Source organism: Garra rufa, chromosome 17 (assembly GCF_049309525.1).
Source record: "Garra rufa chromosome 17, GarRuf1.0, whole genome shotgun sequence".
NCBI lineage: Eukaryota > Metazoa > Chordata > Actinopteri > Cypriniformes > Cyprinidae > Garra > Garra rufa.
In genome coordinates, this window is record NC_133377.1 from 20,322,346 (window position 1) to 20,340,617 (window position 18,272).

General features: G+C 37.5%; 2 protein-coding genes across 2 annotated transcripts in view; both read left to right on the forward strand.

The window, feature by feature from the left end:
- ptprua (protein tyrosine phosphatase receptor type Ua) overlaps positions 1-18,272 on the forward strand; it is a 404,456-nt gene that overhangs the window by 144,639 nt on the left and 241,545 nt on the right. The gene's annotated exons all lie outside the window — the stretch shown is intronic.
- Positions 182-18,272, forward strand: part of LOC141290204 (type II inositol 3,4-bisphosphate 4-phosphatase-like) — a 36,792-nt gene continuing 18,701 nt past the window's right edge. The window contains exons 1-6 of the mRNA XM_073822403.1: positions 182-254; positions 340-473; positions 1,921-2,259; positions 8,181-8,319; positions 17,685-17,875; positions 18,043-18,166. Of these exons, the coding sequence (XP_073678504.1) occupies positions 182-254; positions 340-473; positions 1,921-2,259; positions 8,181-8,319; positions 17,685-17,875; positions 18,043-18,166 (1,000 nt within the window). The remainder of the gene's footprint in view (positions 255-339; positions 474-1,920; positions 2,260-8,180; positions 8,320-17,684; positions 17,876-18,042; positions 18,167-18,272) is intronic.

Consider the following 18,272-nt stretch of genomic DNA (forward strand, 5'->3'; position numbering starts at 1 on the left):
AGCAGCAGAGAAAGTCTGGGTACTTGAGGTCTGAAGGCCTGGATAAATGTCAGAAGAGCTATAAGTGTTGAAGTGTGCTGTCGCTGTAGCACACGTCTGAGAATGAACGGCCGGATCCATTTCCTGCTCTCAGGAATGTGTGTTTTGGTAATGACACAGAACATTGAGATCCTGACTCGTGATGAGCCATCACTCACCCGCTGACAATGAGAAATCGTCCCGCAGGAATGCCACCTCGCTGCCAGGAACTCAACGTGAGGAGAACACGTAGACGATCGGGCTTGTTAAAATGCCATCCGGTGTAAAAATAGCTCCTAAAGCCACATTAAAAAATGACAGGTGAGAATCCAAACAGAAGAGACATGGAGAAGTTCACTGCTGGAGAATTTGATGAATCGTGGGATGTGATTATCATATCTAAAACAATGAGAAAAGGTCACAGCGCCGCTGATTTAGTGAACTGCAAACGTCCCGTCTGCTGATATTAAAGTAACAGCAGCGTCTGTTCAATTGGCCCTGAAATACGAGGACACGAGGAGTAAAGCTTACTGGGGAAGAATGGCAAATTACATTGAAAAGATAAGCGAGGCCTAACCGGGTTGTGAAAGCTTCTTTTATGTATTTTTTAAAGCACTGCCACAGCTATTTGCACCCCAGTAATACCGATGGAGTCAGAAAAACAGCATTAAATAAATTTGATAGATAATTTTTTTAGAACTGTCATATTTTATTTAGTAATTTTTTTGAGCATATTAACCAAAAAGCAACTAAAAAGAAATTAATATAAAACGTATTATTTTTTATCAATATATATATATATATATATATATATATATATATATATATATATATATATATATATATACAGTGCTCAGCATAAATGAGTACACCCCCTTTAAAAAGTACAAATTTAATCAGTAGTTCAATGAACAAAAGAACAATTATTATTATTATTATTATTATTATTATTATTACTATTATTATTATATGAAGTCATTAAAGCTGCATGCATAATTCTAAAATAAAATTAATAATAATAATAAACTTTTTTATATAATAATTATAAAAATGTATTATTATTTTTGTTATTAATAATGATATCATATAGAAAATAATATATTATTTATATAATTTAAATAATATAATTGCAGATTAATTATGAAATTTGTCAAATAAATTATATATAAATGTATTTTTTGTGTATGTATATATATATATATATATATATATATATATATATATATATATATATATATATATATATATAAAAACAATAATAATTAATTCATATATTTATGATCTCTAATATATAAAAGAATATAATTTGCATATTAATTCTAAATTAATTATAAAATATCAATGGACATGTCAACTACCCAAAAGTCTTTGCTGTCAGTTATTATACACTTTCATTACTAACTAGCATCATATTTAATAAGCTTTGATAATTAAACACAAATAGTCCTAAGGATGTTTACTTTTATTAGTCTCATCTTGATTTCATTTACAAATAAATCTGACATTAAAAGTCTTCTCTCAGATCAAGTTCATCATGTTTTATTCATGAGACTCACAATGTGCGAAATCAGGCTTTTGGATGTCGCCTACTTTGCGAGTTTCTCCAAACATGCAAAAACATACGTGTACAAGTACCTACAAATATGAATGAGGTCCTCCTGCTCTTTCTGTTTCCCTTGCAATCTTTTCAATATTCGCACGACTCTGAAGATTAATTGAATCATATGTTGTTGTTGTTGTTGTTGTTGTTTCAGAAGAACCAGCGTGTCTTTTGTGTCTCTCTAATTCTGTCTCTCTATCGACTATGCCATCGCTGTTGGCTCTTGTCTGTTTATTAGTTTCTGATGCACGTCTCGTCCTGTCCCTTTAATCTTCGTCACACACTCTTATGCTGCGCTGCAGTTTAATGAAACGTTGGTTATTAAATGCTGGCTTATCAAACCCACTCTTCTCTCTGTGTCTCTGCAGACGGAGCATTTTGTTCACGCTCTGAAGGATGAGTTGGTGAAGAGCGCTCTCCTGGCGCTGCACGCCGCCCGTCCAGGATACGTCAGCAAGAGTCAGAGCTCCACACCGTCCAGTCCGGCCAAGGCCGAGTCGCACCCCAGTGCCACCGCAGAGGAGCCGCATACCGTCTGCAACAATGTGGACGGATCTAAGACGCCGCCGAGAGAAAGCCGAGTGTCTCCCGTTCGCTCCGACTCCATCCCACACCACAAAGAGTACGATGAGGAGGAATGGGCAAGTGCTTTTATTTCTCAATAGGGATGCACAATATTTTTTTCCTAATATCCGATATGCTGATATTTTTAACTCATTTTGGTGCAAAGCCAACAGTGTTGGGGAAAGTTACTTTTAAAGATGATGCTTTATAATATTGCACTACTCTGTATATAAAAGTAACTAATTATGTTACTTAGTTACCTTTTATGGAAAGTCATGCATTATGTCACTTTTGCGTCACTTGTTGTCATCTGGACTGGGCATGCTTGGTTATATTTTGTAACAAAAAAAAAAAAAAGTTATATTTTTGACAACTGTAAAGGCCCTTTCACACCAAAAGTGAAATTAATAAGCCTCAGGCTGAAGACAATACTGATACTCATCTATAAATTCATCTATAAATAAATCTTTTTTTTTTTTGCAAACAATACCAAGTCACTTCCTTGGAAGCCCATTTCTTCCACTGAATATTTTTTTTTTAAAAAGGTAATTGCGACTTTATATCTCAGAATTCTGACTTTTTATTTCTCACAATTGCAAGTTTATATCTCACAATTCAGACTTTATTTATCTGATAAATAATTAGCTGATATATAAACTCGCAATTTCGAGTTATAAAGTCAGAATTGAGTGATATATAATTAAAACAATTTAATTGTGACTTTATTTCACAATTCTTTTTTCTCAGAACTGTAAAAACAAGTTTTGTGACTTTTTATCTCACAATTCTGACTTTTTCCCACAATTACAAGTTTACATCTTACATTTCAGGCTTTTTATCAGGCTTTTTTTTGAGATATAAACTCGCAATTCTGAGAAATAAAGTCAGAATTGTGTGATGAATATAAAAAAAAAATCAATGCGACTTTATCTCACAATTTGGACATTTTTTCTCAGAATTGTGAGATATAAAATCGCAATTGCAAGTTATAAACTCACAATAAACAAGTTTTGCGACTTTTTATGTCACAATTCTGACTTTTTCTCGCAATTACAAGTTTACATTTTGCATTTCAGGCTTTTTTTCTCAGAATTGTGAGATATAAACTCACAGTTGTGAGTTTAAAGTCAGAATTGCCAGACATAAACACAATTCAGAGAAATAAGGTTGCAATTCTGAGAAGTCAGAATTGTGTGATATATAATAAAAAAAGGTTGTAAAATTTAATTGCGACTTTTTATCTCACAATTCTGACTTTTTCTCGCCATTACAAGTTTGCATCTTGCATTTCAGGCTTTTTTTCTCAGAATCGTGAGACATACACTCAGTTCAGAGAAATATAATCACAATTCTGAGAAATAAAGTCTGAATTGTGTGATATATAATAAAAAAAAAAATTAAATGTAATTGCAACTTTTTTATCTCACAATACTGACTTTTTTCTCACAATTACAAGTTTACATCTTGCATTTCAGACTTTTTTTCTCAGTATTGTGAGAAATAAACTCTCAATTTTGAGAAATGTGTGAGATAAACTCACAATTCCGACTTTTTTTCTCAGAATTGTGAGTTTATTTCTTGGAATTTTGACTTTATACCACGCAATTGTGAGAACTGAAAAAAAGTCAGAATTCCAAGCATTTCTAAGGTTAAAAAGTCAGAATTGTGAGTTTTTATTTTGCAATCTATGCAGTGAACTCTTTTGACTGTAAGTCAGAATTGGAGGACATATATAATTGCGATAATTTAGACTTTATTTTTCACAATTCTGACTTCTGATATCTTGTAATTTTGGCTGCTTTTCTCAAAATTGTGAGATAAAAACTCAGATGTTTGTTGTAAAGTCAGAATTATCTTTTCACATTTTTTATTCAGTGCTTCCATACTCTGCACTTGAGCTGCTTGAGTCTGCAGCTCTTTAGAGAGTCTGACAGCGCTTGAGCTCAGACTTATTTGATAGGATCTTGAGAGGTTCAGTCATTCCACAGGACCAGAGGCGAGACAGGGATCAGGTTAGCAACCGAATCAGTGACATCAGCACACCACTATTACCATCAGTTGGTGGAAAGCTTCCCCACACAAATGGAAGAATGGCCACAAACTCAAATCACATACAGAGTCAGTGTGTTGTGTTTAAGTCAATGGTGCTGTGAAACATGGATGTTAAGATGTGGTGTCTGCCTCCTGTAATTGCCTTCAAGAGTGTGTGTTTGTGTGTGTGTGTGTGTGTGTGTGTGTGTGTGTGTGTGTGTGTGTCATAACCATGGCTAACAGGAGAGGATTAGAGGCCAAGATAAAACAAGCATCTCTAATCAATGGCAAAATAACTTGCGTGTCCTTGAGCGCCGCTCACAGGAGGGAAGGAGAAGCCATGCGTGAAGTTTGCTCTACATTAAGATGATGAATTTTGCCAATATTCAGAGCAGAAGTATGTTGTCATTTTTGCTGTCAGGATGTTTTATGTTCATATCGTTTTTAATTCTGTCAGCCAATTTGCATAAACGTAGTAGGAGTAACCAGTAAGTACTTAATTAAACATTATGAGGAGTCGTTTTATTGTCTCTCTCTCTCTCCATGAAAAAGTACAATAAAACAGAAAGCGCAAACACACTTTCTTTCAAAGATATTTTACTTTTAAAGCATGGCTTTAAATGTAAGACTGTCTTATCTTTTGCTGTTCCAGATGATATTTCTTACTAAAAAAAATTATGTGACCACCAACAGCAGCGAATTAAACCTGAGCTGAAGGTAAACTGTATCTGACAGTTAGAGTGGTTGTAGTCTGTGGTACGCTTGTATGTGTGTGTGTGTGTGTGTGTGTGTGTGTGTGCAGCTTCTGCAGTGGTTTTAATGAGATCAGGAGCCATATTACAGAAACCATTATTAGTAACCATGCTGAATTTCAATTAGCAGCTATATATGTTCTGTTGAACTCGTCTTGATGTTAATTTAAGATTTAAGATAGGAAGTTTCTGTAATGGACCCAGAAGCAAAAACAGGCATTCTGAAACATGGCGTCTTTTTGGTTTTTGAAGAAACTTGTGGAAAGGAGTAAAGCACAGCTTCAGAAATGACATCTGAATTATCCCTAAAATACATGAAGTGACCTTTAAAAGCTGTATATATATATATATATATATATATATATATATATATATATTTTTTTTTTTTTTTTTTTAGTGTTTACAGTTGAGGTCAAAAGTTTACACTCTCCTTTCAGAATCTGCAAAATGTTGATTATTTAACCAAAATAAGAGGGATCATACTAAATGCATGTTATTGATTATTTAGTACTGACCTGAATAAGATATTTCACATAAAAGATGTTTACAAGAGAAAATAATAGTTGAATTTATAAAAGTTTATACACACTTGATTTTTAATACTGTGTTGTTACCTCAATGATCCACAGCTGTGTTTTTTTGTTTAGTGATAGTTGTTCATGAGTCTCTTGTTTGTCCTGAACAGTTAAACTGTCTGCTGTTCTTCAGAAAAATCCATCAGGTCCCACAAATTCTTTGGCTTTTTAGCGTTTTTGTGTATTTGAACCCTTTCCAACAATGACTGTTGGAAAAACACTAAGGACAACTGAGGCACTCATATGCAACTATTACAGAAGCTTCAAACACTCACTGATGCTCCAGAAGGAAACACGATGCATTAAGAGTCAGCGGGTGAAACCCTTTCGAATATGAAGATCAGAGTAAATTTAACTTACTTTGCCTTCTGGGAAACATGTGACTGTCTTCTGTAGCCTCTGAAAGGCAGTACTAAGTAAAAAAAAATTATATTTAGGCAAAATAGGACAAATGTACACATCTCCATTCTGTTTAAAAGTTTTCACCCCCCGGGTCTTAATGCATGTTTTTTCTTTCTGAAGCATCAGTGAGTGTTTAAACCTTCTGTAATAGTTGCATATGAATCCCTCAGTTGTCCTCAGAGTAAAAAGAATACACAAAAACGCTAAAAAAGCCAAAGAATTTGTGGGACCTGAAGAATTTTTCCAAAGAACAGCAGGCATTTTAACTGTTCAGGACAAACAAGGGTCTCATAAACAACTATCACTAAACAAAAAAACAGCTGTGTGGATCATTCAGGTAACAACACACTATTAATAATCAAGGGGGTGTAAACTTTTGAACGGGGTTATTTTTAAAAATTCAACTATTATTTGCTCTTGTAAACATCTTTTATGTGAAATATCATATTCAGGCCAGTACTAAATAATAGAGTTGGGGTACTCGGACTTGTACTCGGACTCGAGTCCGGTCTCGAGTTAAATTTTTGTCACGGACTTGTCACGGACTCGGATGCATTTTGACTAGGACTTGACTCGGACTCAAGCTTTCCGGACTCGGGAATTATTGCCGAGTCCAGGGACAGTTGATGGAAATTGTACTGACTCAGTGCATTATTACGAAAGTGACATTCAGTATTCGCACGTGTTTAAAAGTCTTGCCAGAACTTGAAATCCTGCTGGTTTTTTGCATACACAAACACCCAATGTGTGCTCACCGAAAGCCTCTCAGTCAGCTTGCAAATGCTGAATTAAGTTTTCTTTTGCATGTTATGGCTACCCACTTACACGAAAAGTTGTTAAAATGCATGAAAATTTTTCAAAAATGTCAAAATGTTATGTCTTGGAGAGTACTCAAGCGAATGTAGTCGGTTTTGTCTTGAGTGAATTTAAACGGGAGAAATACAGATGTGTCACAATATATGTGACCCTGGACCACAAAACCAGTCATAAGGTTAAATTTTACAAAACGGAGATATATACATCATATGAAAGCTCAATAGGACAATATTTGGCCGAGATACATCTATTTGAAAATCTGGAATCTGAGGATGCAAAAAAATCAAAATACTGAGAAAATCACCTTTAAAGTTGTCCAAATTAAGTTCTTAACAATGCATATTACTAATCAAAAATTACATTTTGATAGGTTTACAGTAGGAATTTTACAAAAAATCTTAATGTAACATGATCTTTACTTAATTTCCTAATGATTTTTGACATAAAAGAAAAATCAATAATTTTGACCCATACAATGTATTTTTGGCTATTGCTACAAATATACCCCAGCGACTTAAGACTGGTTGTGGTCCAGGGTCACATATGATCTGTGTCATTTCTTATCAAAATTGTGAGATATAATCTCGGAATTGTGAAAATAAAGTCAAAATTTTGAAATATAAACTCAAATTTACTTTTTTTTTACTCTTTTATTCCATGGCCTCCAAAGACTGCTACTTAAAAACTGTCCCCTTACAGCCTCATTTTCATCCAAGAAAAAAAAAATCAAAATGCCATCTACCCTGTCTAAGGTCTTACCGTTCGTCATATAAAAACCAAAACACAGCCAAAATCAGAGATAAGAGGTGAATTTTCTGCTCCTCAGGTCTCATTCACTAAGCTTCCTACCCACCCCGTTGAATTGATACATTTACTATATAACAGCAAATAAAGTCCTGTCCTGCCCTATAATTTTTCACTCTGAAATATGTCACAATACACAAGTTATAACTTCTGTTACATGACTTTAAAGTTTGCTGAGCAGGACACTAATTATGAGATGGTGTGAAATCAAAAATCCAAATGGCAATATGCAATAGAGGTTTGCTTTTTTACATTTAAATTGTCATTGCCTTATTCTAGTTGTAAAGGTTAAAACAAGGTTAAGATACTGAAAAACAGTAGTGTTTAGTTGGACTCAGACTCGACCCATTTGGACTCGGACTCGACTCGGACTCGACTTAGGTGGACTCGAACCCAACACTACTAAATAAACAATAACATTTTCGTATTTTGTACAATCCCTCTTATTTTGGTTAAATAATTAACATTTTGCAGATTCGGAAAGGGGGATGTAAGCTTTTGACCTCAACTGTATGTGTATTTAGGCTTTCTGTATTTATGTACAGCATTTTCAGTATGTCATGTTTCATGCATCTAATGTAAATCTCAGTCCATTAACATTTGCTTTGGCTCTTCTAGGACAGGGTCTGGGCCAGTGTGGCGAAGAGTTTGAACTGCGTCATCGCTCTAGTGGATAAATTACAGGAGCAAGACAACAACAACCAGGAATCAGCGCCCAGCCAAACGCTGGCTGACGTCATCACCTCACACAGTCCCGGTATGTCTCTGACCAATGACAAACTCAACCTACACTGATTAGAAATGCTCAAACGATCGATCAAAAGACTGTGGCTGCAGTGAACCAGCAAATACTTAAATGCTAAAATAATACATCAAATATTTCAAACGGCCCCTTGAATGATCAATTAACTGCCTGAAGGTGATTTCATTTCCTTTTATGGAGAAGCATAAACTGTGGAAAAATATCATGCTTTTGATTTAATTAATTATGATGTTGCTCTGAATTGATTATGAAAATGTTGCTTCGCCTTACGAGGATTTGAAATTGCATTTGAATTATTGTTTGAATATTTGAAGCCTTTATATAAAGTAACGCATTATTAAAATTATTTCAATGCAATAATATTGTCTTGAAATGCACCTTGCAATGCATTGTTTAATCCCATTAATAATTATAACCACACTTTAATACTTATAAATTCATTGCTACACCTTAAAAAATAAAATGCATTAAGAAACATGAATCTACTAATTTAATAATGCAGTTCAATGTTATTCATATATATATATATATATATATATACTGTATATATATATATTGCATTACAGCATACAAAATCCTTTAATGCATTATACATGAAGACTTCAAGTTTGACTGAATTTCAGAAAAGTCTTAAGTAGAATAGAATAGTGCACAAAAATGTGAAGATATATCATCATGTTGTTCCTCATCATTTTAATAATATTTCAAACATGTCAACGAGAAAAGCTTCTAACGGCAAATTTTCCACTTCACTTGAGACGTTCTCTGTGAGAATTTTTCACTACATGCACAGTGGTACATTTTCATGGTTTAAAAACAACCCACGCTTTTTTTTCGAGCACATGTCAGATCTGTCAGATGAGAGATGAATATTAGCACCATCCACAGATCTTCTGTCAGACGGGAAAAGTTAAAGGAAACTTCTGACACTCAGTGCTATTAAAGTGAGAGAAAAAAACTGTACAGCTGATGACAAGCAGTGCAAAACCTTAAGTTTTTAATGCAGCCAATACTGCCACCACTTGGACATTTTCTGATGCTACATGTTGAGGGTCTGCCTGTTGCAGTTCACAACATAATGAATTTACTAAAGGGCAATGATGCTTTTTTATGCTGAGGTCATATTACACTTCATTTCTGATTTTTTTGCATATTCACAATTTTAAATATCAACCTTTACGTGAAAGTTGAAATTCATAGCCAACAGGCTAAGCCTTCAGGTCATGATAAAGCAGTTGCTTATTGATTCTTTATGATTGATTTAGGAAATATAGTGCGCTTTGTTTGTAATTTTATTGCAGCAGTTTCACAGCTTTCATGTAGCAAAAGTACTCAGTCATTTTTTTCCTCACAAGATTTCATCTTTACAAGATCATTGTCAGAAGTATTTACATTTTGTGCAACAATGTCAACATTACATGCAATGTATGGTATAAAACGTTATTGTGTCTGTGCAAATGCTTCACATATCACATGAAATCAGCCGTCATTCAAAGGCATGAGGAAATGATGTCTGACCGGTTTAGGTTGATGTCTCATGTCATGCACATAAAAGATTTATTAAATAAAATTTAATAAAGGCAGCAATTCCGATCATCGGTGTGAATACACCCAGGGTGGAAACCAAACTATTGAACTTCAATGGCTCTTCAAATGACTGTTCTTGTGGAATGGGGTCATTGAAAAAGTCACTCCATTCAAATGAGGATAGTCCTGCCAAAAATCTGATGACTAATGTAAAACACATTCAAATGCAGAGCTTGTTGCAAAACAGAGGCGCATGAAAGGAGCAAGGCCGATCTAGACCGTAAATTAAAGTTTGTAGTGACTTTCTCATGCACTTTCTTCGAAACACAAATGATTTATTGTGATTGACAGAGCTGAATGACAAATTGCAAGAATAACAAGCTAGTGCTTGTGAAATTTCAACAGAGCAGCTTTGTTTGACAATTAGAATTGCTTTTTAAGAGGAAAATGTCTGATGCCTGAACATGTTAACAGACTTTATGAAATACTTTTCCAGTGATTAATAAAACTGTACATATAATGTACATTTAAAGAAATGATTAATGTATAAATTATATATTTTTTTGTGATTACCTATGTGGTAAAAACTAAAAAGTATGTCAAAATATTGCAATAAATAAATTATTTGTTCAACTGGTTTGTTAAAACACTCTCATCAATTCAGAAGTGAAGTGGTTGCTTTTACAAGTTAATTATTGAATCATTTGCTCAACCGGTTTTCAAACATTAATTCATTCAGCCACAAGTTAAGTGACTGTCTTTATGAGAAAGTAGCTGAATTGTTTGTTTGAGTCACTGAATTGTTCACTCAACCGATTCATCCAAAAACTTTGATTCAGTCAGAAATTTATCAAGTCACTGTCTTTATGATTGAGTCACTGTATCATTTTTTCAATTGATTTGTTTAAAAAACATATTTAGGAATGAAGCAACTGTCTTTAAGTGACTCACTGAAATTGTCATTCAAGCGATTCATTCAAAAGCACTGATTCAGTTAGGAATGAATCATATGGCTGCTATTATGTGAGTGAATCATTGAATCATTTGTTCAACTGATTTATTCACAAATATTAATTCAGTAACGAATTAAGTGACTGTCTTTATGAGAGAGCCGCTGAATTATTTGAGATAGTCGTTACATTTTTCGTTCAACTGATTCATCCAAAAACTGATTCAAAAGAAGCAAGTGACTGTCTTTATGAATAAATCCTTGTCATTTTTTCAACCAATTTGTTTAAAAAATGTATTTAGGAATGAAGCAGCTGTCTTTTAGTGACTCCTTGAATTTGTCATTCAAGTGATTCATTCAAAAGCACTGATTCAGTCATTAATGAATCATGTGGCTGCTATTATGTGATTTAATCCTTGTATCATTTGTTCAACCGATTCATTCACAAATATCGATTCATTCAGTAATGAATAAAGTCACTGTCTGTATGAGACGCTGAATTATTTGAGTGAGTCATTCAATTTTTCGTTCAACTGATTCATCCAAAAACTTTGATTCAAATGAAGCAAGTCACTGTCTTTATGAGCCAATCCTTGTGTCATTTTTTCAACCAATTTGTTTAAAAAATGTATTTAGGAATGAAGTGGATGCCATTAAGAGAATTTGTCATTTAAATGATTCATTCAAAAGCACTGATTCAGACAGGAATGAAACAAGTGGCTGCTATTTGCTGTCAATCATTTGCTCAACTGGATTGTTTGCAAACATTAATTCATTCAACAACTAATTAAGTGACTGCTGAATTATTTGTTTGAGTGAGTCATTGAATTGTTTGTTCAGCTGATTTATACAAACACTTTGATCTGGTCAAAAATGAAGCAAGTGACTGTCTTTATGAGTAAGTCATACCATTTTTTAACCAATTTGTTTTAAAAAGTATTTAGGAATGAAGTGGCTGTCTTTAAGAGTGACTCATTAAATTTGTTGTTTAAGCGATTAGTTGAAAAAGCACTGATTTAGTCAGAAATAGCTGCTATTATGTGAGCGAATAATTGTATCATTTGTTCAACCAAATCATTCACAAACATTAATTCATTCAGCAACAAATTAAGTGACTGTCTTTTTAGGGGAAGTTAAATTGTTCATTCAGCCAATTCATTTAAAAACACTGATTCGGTCAGGAACAAAACAAGTGAGTATTTACGAGTGAGTCATTGAATAATTTCTTCAACCAATTCATTCAAAAGCGTTAATTCATTCAGAAACAAAGCATGTGACTGTCTTTACAAATAAGTCATTGAATGATTGGTTTAATCGATTTTATTAAAACACAATAATTTATTCAAGAACAAAGCATGTGGCTCTCTTTATGAGTGAGTCATTTAATCATTTGTTCGACCAGTTTGTTCAAAAATGTAATTCATTCAAGAACAACACATGTAATTGTGGAGATGAGTAAATCATTGAATCATTTGTTCAAGAGATCGTTCAAAAATACTGTCATTAGTGAAATACCACTACTATGTATTTCTTGGATGGTTTGCTGTGGTTTTATTTAGAGGAGCAAAAACATTGAAGTTCTAATATATTGCAGGCCACGTTTAGACAAGGAAGCCGAGACTTGGTCTCCAGTGCCCCAAAAGATCATATCTGCTAACTTTAGTCTAATTCTGTCCCGCGGCTCTCAGGACTTTGATAAGAGTTGTAGTCGCCTTAGTCTGTAACTTAGATAACAAACAGACACGTGCATCCCTCGGGCATTGAACACAGCTTATACAAATGCCTGATTCGCTTTCTTCTGAGTTCACTTTAATTGCACTGTAATCTTACCAGCGGGTATGCTGCTTTATAAGTGTAGGAAAGAGCTGTACGGTTTCAAATTCCTTCATACAGCACTCATAAATAAACTCTGCCATTGTTGTAGTAGTAGATTACAAAACCTTATTAATTGTAGATTATCAAACTTTTATTATGGATTTTATTATTCCATTAAATCCCTTTCCTTGCCCAGCTAGGTAAACACAATTCTGAATGCAAATTATAGAATGCAAATGACCAGTTGTGCATGCATAAACACACAGGCTTATTACGTTCATCAAAAGGAAATAAATATGCTCCCCATGTTTTTTTGGTTTGTTTTTGAAGAGTTCCAGTTACTTCAGCATAGTAAAATACTACTGAGACCATTTGATGAGGGCTCCCACAACAGTAGTTTAAACATAGTTAAAACCTGAACTAATTCCATGTTTGGTCAGTTTAATGGTTGAAGGTCCAAATTGCAGTTTCAATGTGGCTTCAAAGGGCTCCACACAATCCCAGCCAAGGAATAAGGGTCCTATTTATATCATAATTTAAATACTTTTAACCACAAATGCTTTCACTAGCTCTTTGATGCATGTAATTAAAAAGCCATTGGAAAAATCGTTGATAATTGGAACCAGGGTGATGCTGACTCAAGGATTAGTCCACGATAATACATCATCACTGCAGCCCTCTATTGGCTAGAGGAACAGCAACATTGCAACGTTGTTTTAACATGAAAGGTCACTTACATAAGTGTGTTTGTGGTTAAAATAATATGCACTTCAGGTCCAAATTGCAGTTTCAATGTGGCTTCAAAGGGCTCCACACAATCCCAGCCGAGGAATAATAAGCTCTTATTAAGCAAATTATCATCATTTTCTACAAAAAAAAAAAAGAAAAGAAAAAAATAATGAAAATTTTCATACTTTTTAATCAGAAAAATGTTCAAAAGGGTAGGGTACAGTCCTCCAACTTCAACATTGTGCGACATCGTTGTTTTACTTTGTAAAGGGTAATTGACTTTCTTTGCATGTTCGCTTTGTACACACTTCGACAGCGTGACCTTTATGTAATTGCATGAAGTCGAGCTAGTGCAAGACAAGCATTTGTGGTTGAAAAGTATATAAATTTTATATTTTTTCAGAAAATTTACAGATCAAGTTTTTGAGGAAAACATTCCAAGATTTTTCTTCATACAGTGTACTTCAGTGGGAGCCAATGGGTTGAACATCTAAGTGTCATGACTCTGGGCTGCAGCCTTTCCCTCCTCCACACGATGTCGCTGTCTACCTTCCTCACGCACCTCACTCCCCTGAATTGCATACACCTGTCTTTGATTATTATACTCGTTTCCTCCACAGCTGTTCACTATCACCACAGACTTTATAATCTCCACTCTCCCACCACTCTTGTGAGTCTGCATTGTTTCCTGTACCCGGTATCCTGTCTTCAGTTCTGTGTTTATCCTGCTCTGCCTAGTTCCCGTCGTGTTTGCCATGTTGGCCTTTGTTTTTGTTTGTTTATTTCTTTATGTTCATTAAAAACACCTTCCCTGCATTTGGACCCAGACATCATCATTTCCCAAACGTGACAGAATGCAGACTCCAACAGTGGGTCCAGCGGGGGAGATGTCCTTTGAGGCGGCATCGGCCGCTCGCTTTGAGTTCATTTACGCCTGTCTGGCGGCGGTGGACGCTCGCTCGGCGGCGGCGGCTGCTTACTCTGTGCCTAACGCGGCAGCGACCGCTCACTCTGTTTCCGAAGCAGCGGCGACCGCTCACTCTGTTCCCGAAGCGGCGGCGACCGCTCACTCTGTTCCCGAAGCGGCGGCGACTGCTCACTCTGTTCCCGAGGCGGCGGCGACCGCTCACTCTGTGCCCGAATGGATGGCGACCGTTTACACTTCTCTGGCATCGATGGACGTTCACTTGGCGGCGGCAGCACAGGAGCGCGTCCCCCACGCGGCGATGGAGGCGCTCTTTCGGGGGAAGGCAGCCGCGCAGGGGTGCGCTCACGTTCCTCTCACGGTGGCGGCGCCCGCGGACGTTTCTTTGGCGGCGGTGCCCGCTGACGTTCTCCTGACGGCGGTTCCCACGGACGTTTCTCTGGCGGTGATGCCTGCTGACGTTCCTCTGGCGGCGATGCCAGCTCACGTTCCTCTGGCGGCGGTGCCCGCTGACGTTCCTCTGGCGGAGATGCCAGCTCACGTTCCTCTGGCGGCGGTGCCCGCTGACGTTCCTCTGGCGGCGATGCCAGCTCACGTTCCTCTGGCGGCGGTGCCCGCTGACGTTCCTCTGGCGGAGATGCCAGCTCACGTTCCTCTGGCGGCGGTGCCCGCTGACGTTCCTCTGGCGGCGGTGCCCGCTGACGTTCCTCTGGCGGAGATGCCAGCTCACGTTCCTCTGGCAGCGGTGCCCGCTGACGTTCCTCTGGCGGAGATGCCAGCTCACGTTCCTCTGGCGGTGGTGCCCGCTGACGTTCCTCTGGCGGCGGTGCCCGCTGACGTTCCTCTGGTGGCGATGCCAGCTCACGTTCCTCTGGCGGTGGTGCCCGCTGACGTTCCTCTGGCAGCGGTGCCCGCTGACGTTCCTCTGGCGGCGGTGCCCGCTGACGTTCCTCTGGTGGCGATGCCAGCTCACGTTCCTCTGGCGGCGGTGCCCGCTGACGTTCCTCTGGCAGCGGTGCCCGCTGACGTTCCTCTGGCAGCGGTGCCCGCTGACGTTCCTCTGGCAGCGGTGCCCGCTGACGTTCCTCTGGTGGCGATGCCAGCTCACGTTCCTCTGGCGGTGGTGCCCGCTGACGTTCCTCTGGCGGAGATGCCAGCTCACGTTCCTCTGGCAGCGATGTCCGCTCAAGTTCCTCCGTTGCACGGGCCTGGCCCACCATCCCTCCCCCTGTTTTCGCCAGTCCCCCGTTCCACCTCCCACCAGACATTATGGAACGTCTGGTATCCGTTCCTTAGAGAGGGGGTACTGTCATGACTCTGGGCTGCAGCCTTTCCCTCCTCCACACGATGTCGCTGTCTTCCTTCCTCACGCACCTCACTCCCCTGAATTGCATACACCTGTCTTTGATTATTATACTCGTTTCCTCCACAGCTGTTCACTATCACCACAGACTTTATAATCTCCACTCTCCCACCACTCTTGTGAGTCTGCATTGTTTCCTGTACCCGGTATCCTGTCTTCAGTTCTGTGTTTATCCTGCTCTGCCTAGTTCCCGTCGTGTTTGCCATGTTGGCCTTTGTTTTTGTTTGTTTATTTGTTTATGTTCATTAAAAACACCTTCCCTGCATTTGGACCCAGACATCATCATTTCCCAAACGTGACACTAAGTTGCAGCGTTAAAGGGCTCTGCACGATCTCAGCCAAGGAATAAATGTATCTAATGAAACAATATAAAATGTATATACTTTTTAACCACAAATGCTTGTCTTGCACTAGCTCAACTTCATGCATTACACAATCACATTGGCGTGAAGTAGGTGGAAGTGTTTACAAAGTGAAAGTGCAAAGAAAGTCAAACAAAAAAATATAAAACAATGATGTTGGACAATGTAAAAGTTGGAGGATTAAATGCATGGGTTTTTTTTTTCTGTACCCTGCCTTTTTGAACTAAAGTAAAGTTTTGAAGTGAAGTCATAGACGTTCATCAAGGAGCTAGTGAAAGCATTTGTGGTTAAAAAAAAGTAAATAAATGGTAATGTTTTGTAAAAAATGATGATCATTTTGCTAAATAAGACCCTTATTCCTTGGCTGGGATCGTGTAGAGCCCTTTGAAGCTGCATTGAAATTGCAATTTGGCCCTTCATCCATTTGGCCACTATATGGAGAAAAATCCTGGAATGTTTTCCTCAAAAACCTTCATTTCTCTACGACTAAAGAAAGAAAGACGTAAACATCTTTGATGGCCTGGGGGTGAGTAACTTACCAGGACATTTTTATTGTGGAAGTGATCTAATCCTTTAATGCATCCTCCCGGTCTTGCTGTGAACGATTCCTAAGTGCATATTACAGTTTTTTTTTTTTACAGATGCTAGGACACATTTCTCAATACTTAGGTCACTTTTGCAAAACTCCTCACACAGTGAGCACAACAGAAGTCTATCTGGGCTAAACTGAGGATCAATTATCATTGTTTTGGCACAAAATGCATTCACTGACTACATCTCTCAAATTTCATGAATTCTTTTCTCACTCAGAAACAACAACTGCCAAAAATCTTTGTACGTACAGGACATTTTGCACATGCTTACATACTGTTTTCAAAACCTTTAAACTTATGTTCAAAGCAGTAACATAATGCAAAACTGAATAAGAAAGCAAAATTCAACAGCAATATTTTATTGAAACATATTTCAAATCTAAAAATGCAGTAGATTAGCATTACTATTGTATCTGTGGATGGTGTGTACACAAATTCTTGTATTTTGGAATTATTTAGTGCAAAAAAATAAAAAATAAATAAACAACATAAAATATTGACGAATTCTGCATCATGTCTGATTCATTCCAGTAACATATATTGCAGTTATAAACAATATATACTGCAATTATAAACAGAGATGTGTCCTTGTTTTACACAAGAAAACACTGTGTAATGCTACATGTTGTTAGTGTTTTTTAGCTCATTGTTTTGTGGGTGACAAAGTGTGTTTGTCGGCTGTCAACCTTTGCTAGTGTTCAGGAAGAATGAGGTTATTTGAGACCTGAATAAAGTGTTTTGGTAGTTGTAGTGCATTTTGAATGTGAAATGAACTGCTTTGCCAAGCTGAAAGTCGGTTAGGAGAATTGTGTGAAGAGTTTTGCAAAAGTGACCTAAGTATTGAGGAATGTTTCCTAGCGTCTGTAAAAAACTGTATTTTAACTACAAACACATTTATATAAGTGAAATTTCATGTTCAAACAATGTCGCAATGTTACTGTTCCTCTTGCCAATAGAGGGCTGCAGTAATGATGTAATTTGTTATCCTGAAGTCAGCATCACCCTGGTTACAGTATCTGAGTGGAAAACGGGTGTCTTCAAGCTTTCTGTAAAACAGATGACTGGAAAGCGGGGTCACATGTTTGTTTTTCCTCAGATCCTCCAGTGACGTCTGCAGCCTGGCGGGATCAGCTAGGTGTCCTGGTTCAGTCATTAAAGGAGTGTGTGGAAGATGTTGCAGAAAGAGCCAGGCGCTCCGTCAGCTTCGTCCTGCTCCAGGAGGCGGTGTGCAGCACGGCACAGGGCCTGAAGCTACAGCAGAGACGGGACGCCGTCTTCAGCCAGGCAGTGAGTGACCAAACACTCCTCATTAGAAACACACAGTGTATTTTGTGTTCTCCCTTTGATGGAAAACTAGACCAGAATGTACAGACGGATTTAAATCAATCTCCCAGCATTGTTACATTTGATTGTGACAAGGTAGTTGTGAAGATATATGTGTTGTGTATCTGCAGCTGGCTGCACTGGCGTGTGGATTTGTCATGCGATTATATGCGGGCTTGGAGGATAAGGGCTTTCTCAGACAGCTGCACGCCGTTGGGCTGGTGGCCCAGTTTGAGAGCCTGCTGAGTACTTACAGTGAGTATTCTCCATTAGATGTGCAATCACACCAAAATAACCTGCTGAATGCAACAAAATCAACTATTCTACAGTAGATAAACCACACTTTTCAAATTAAATGCCA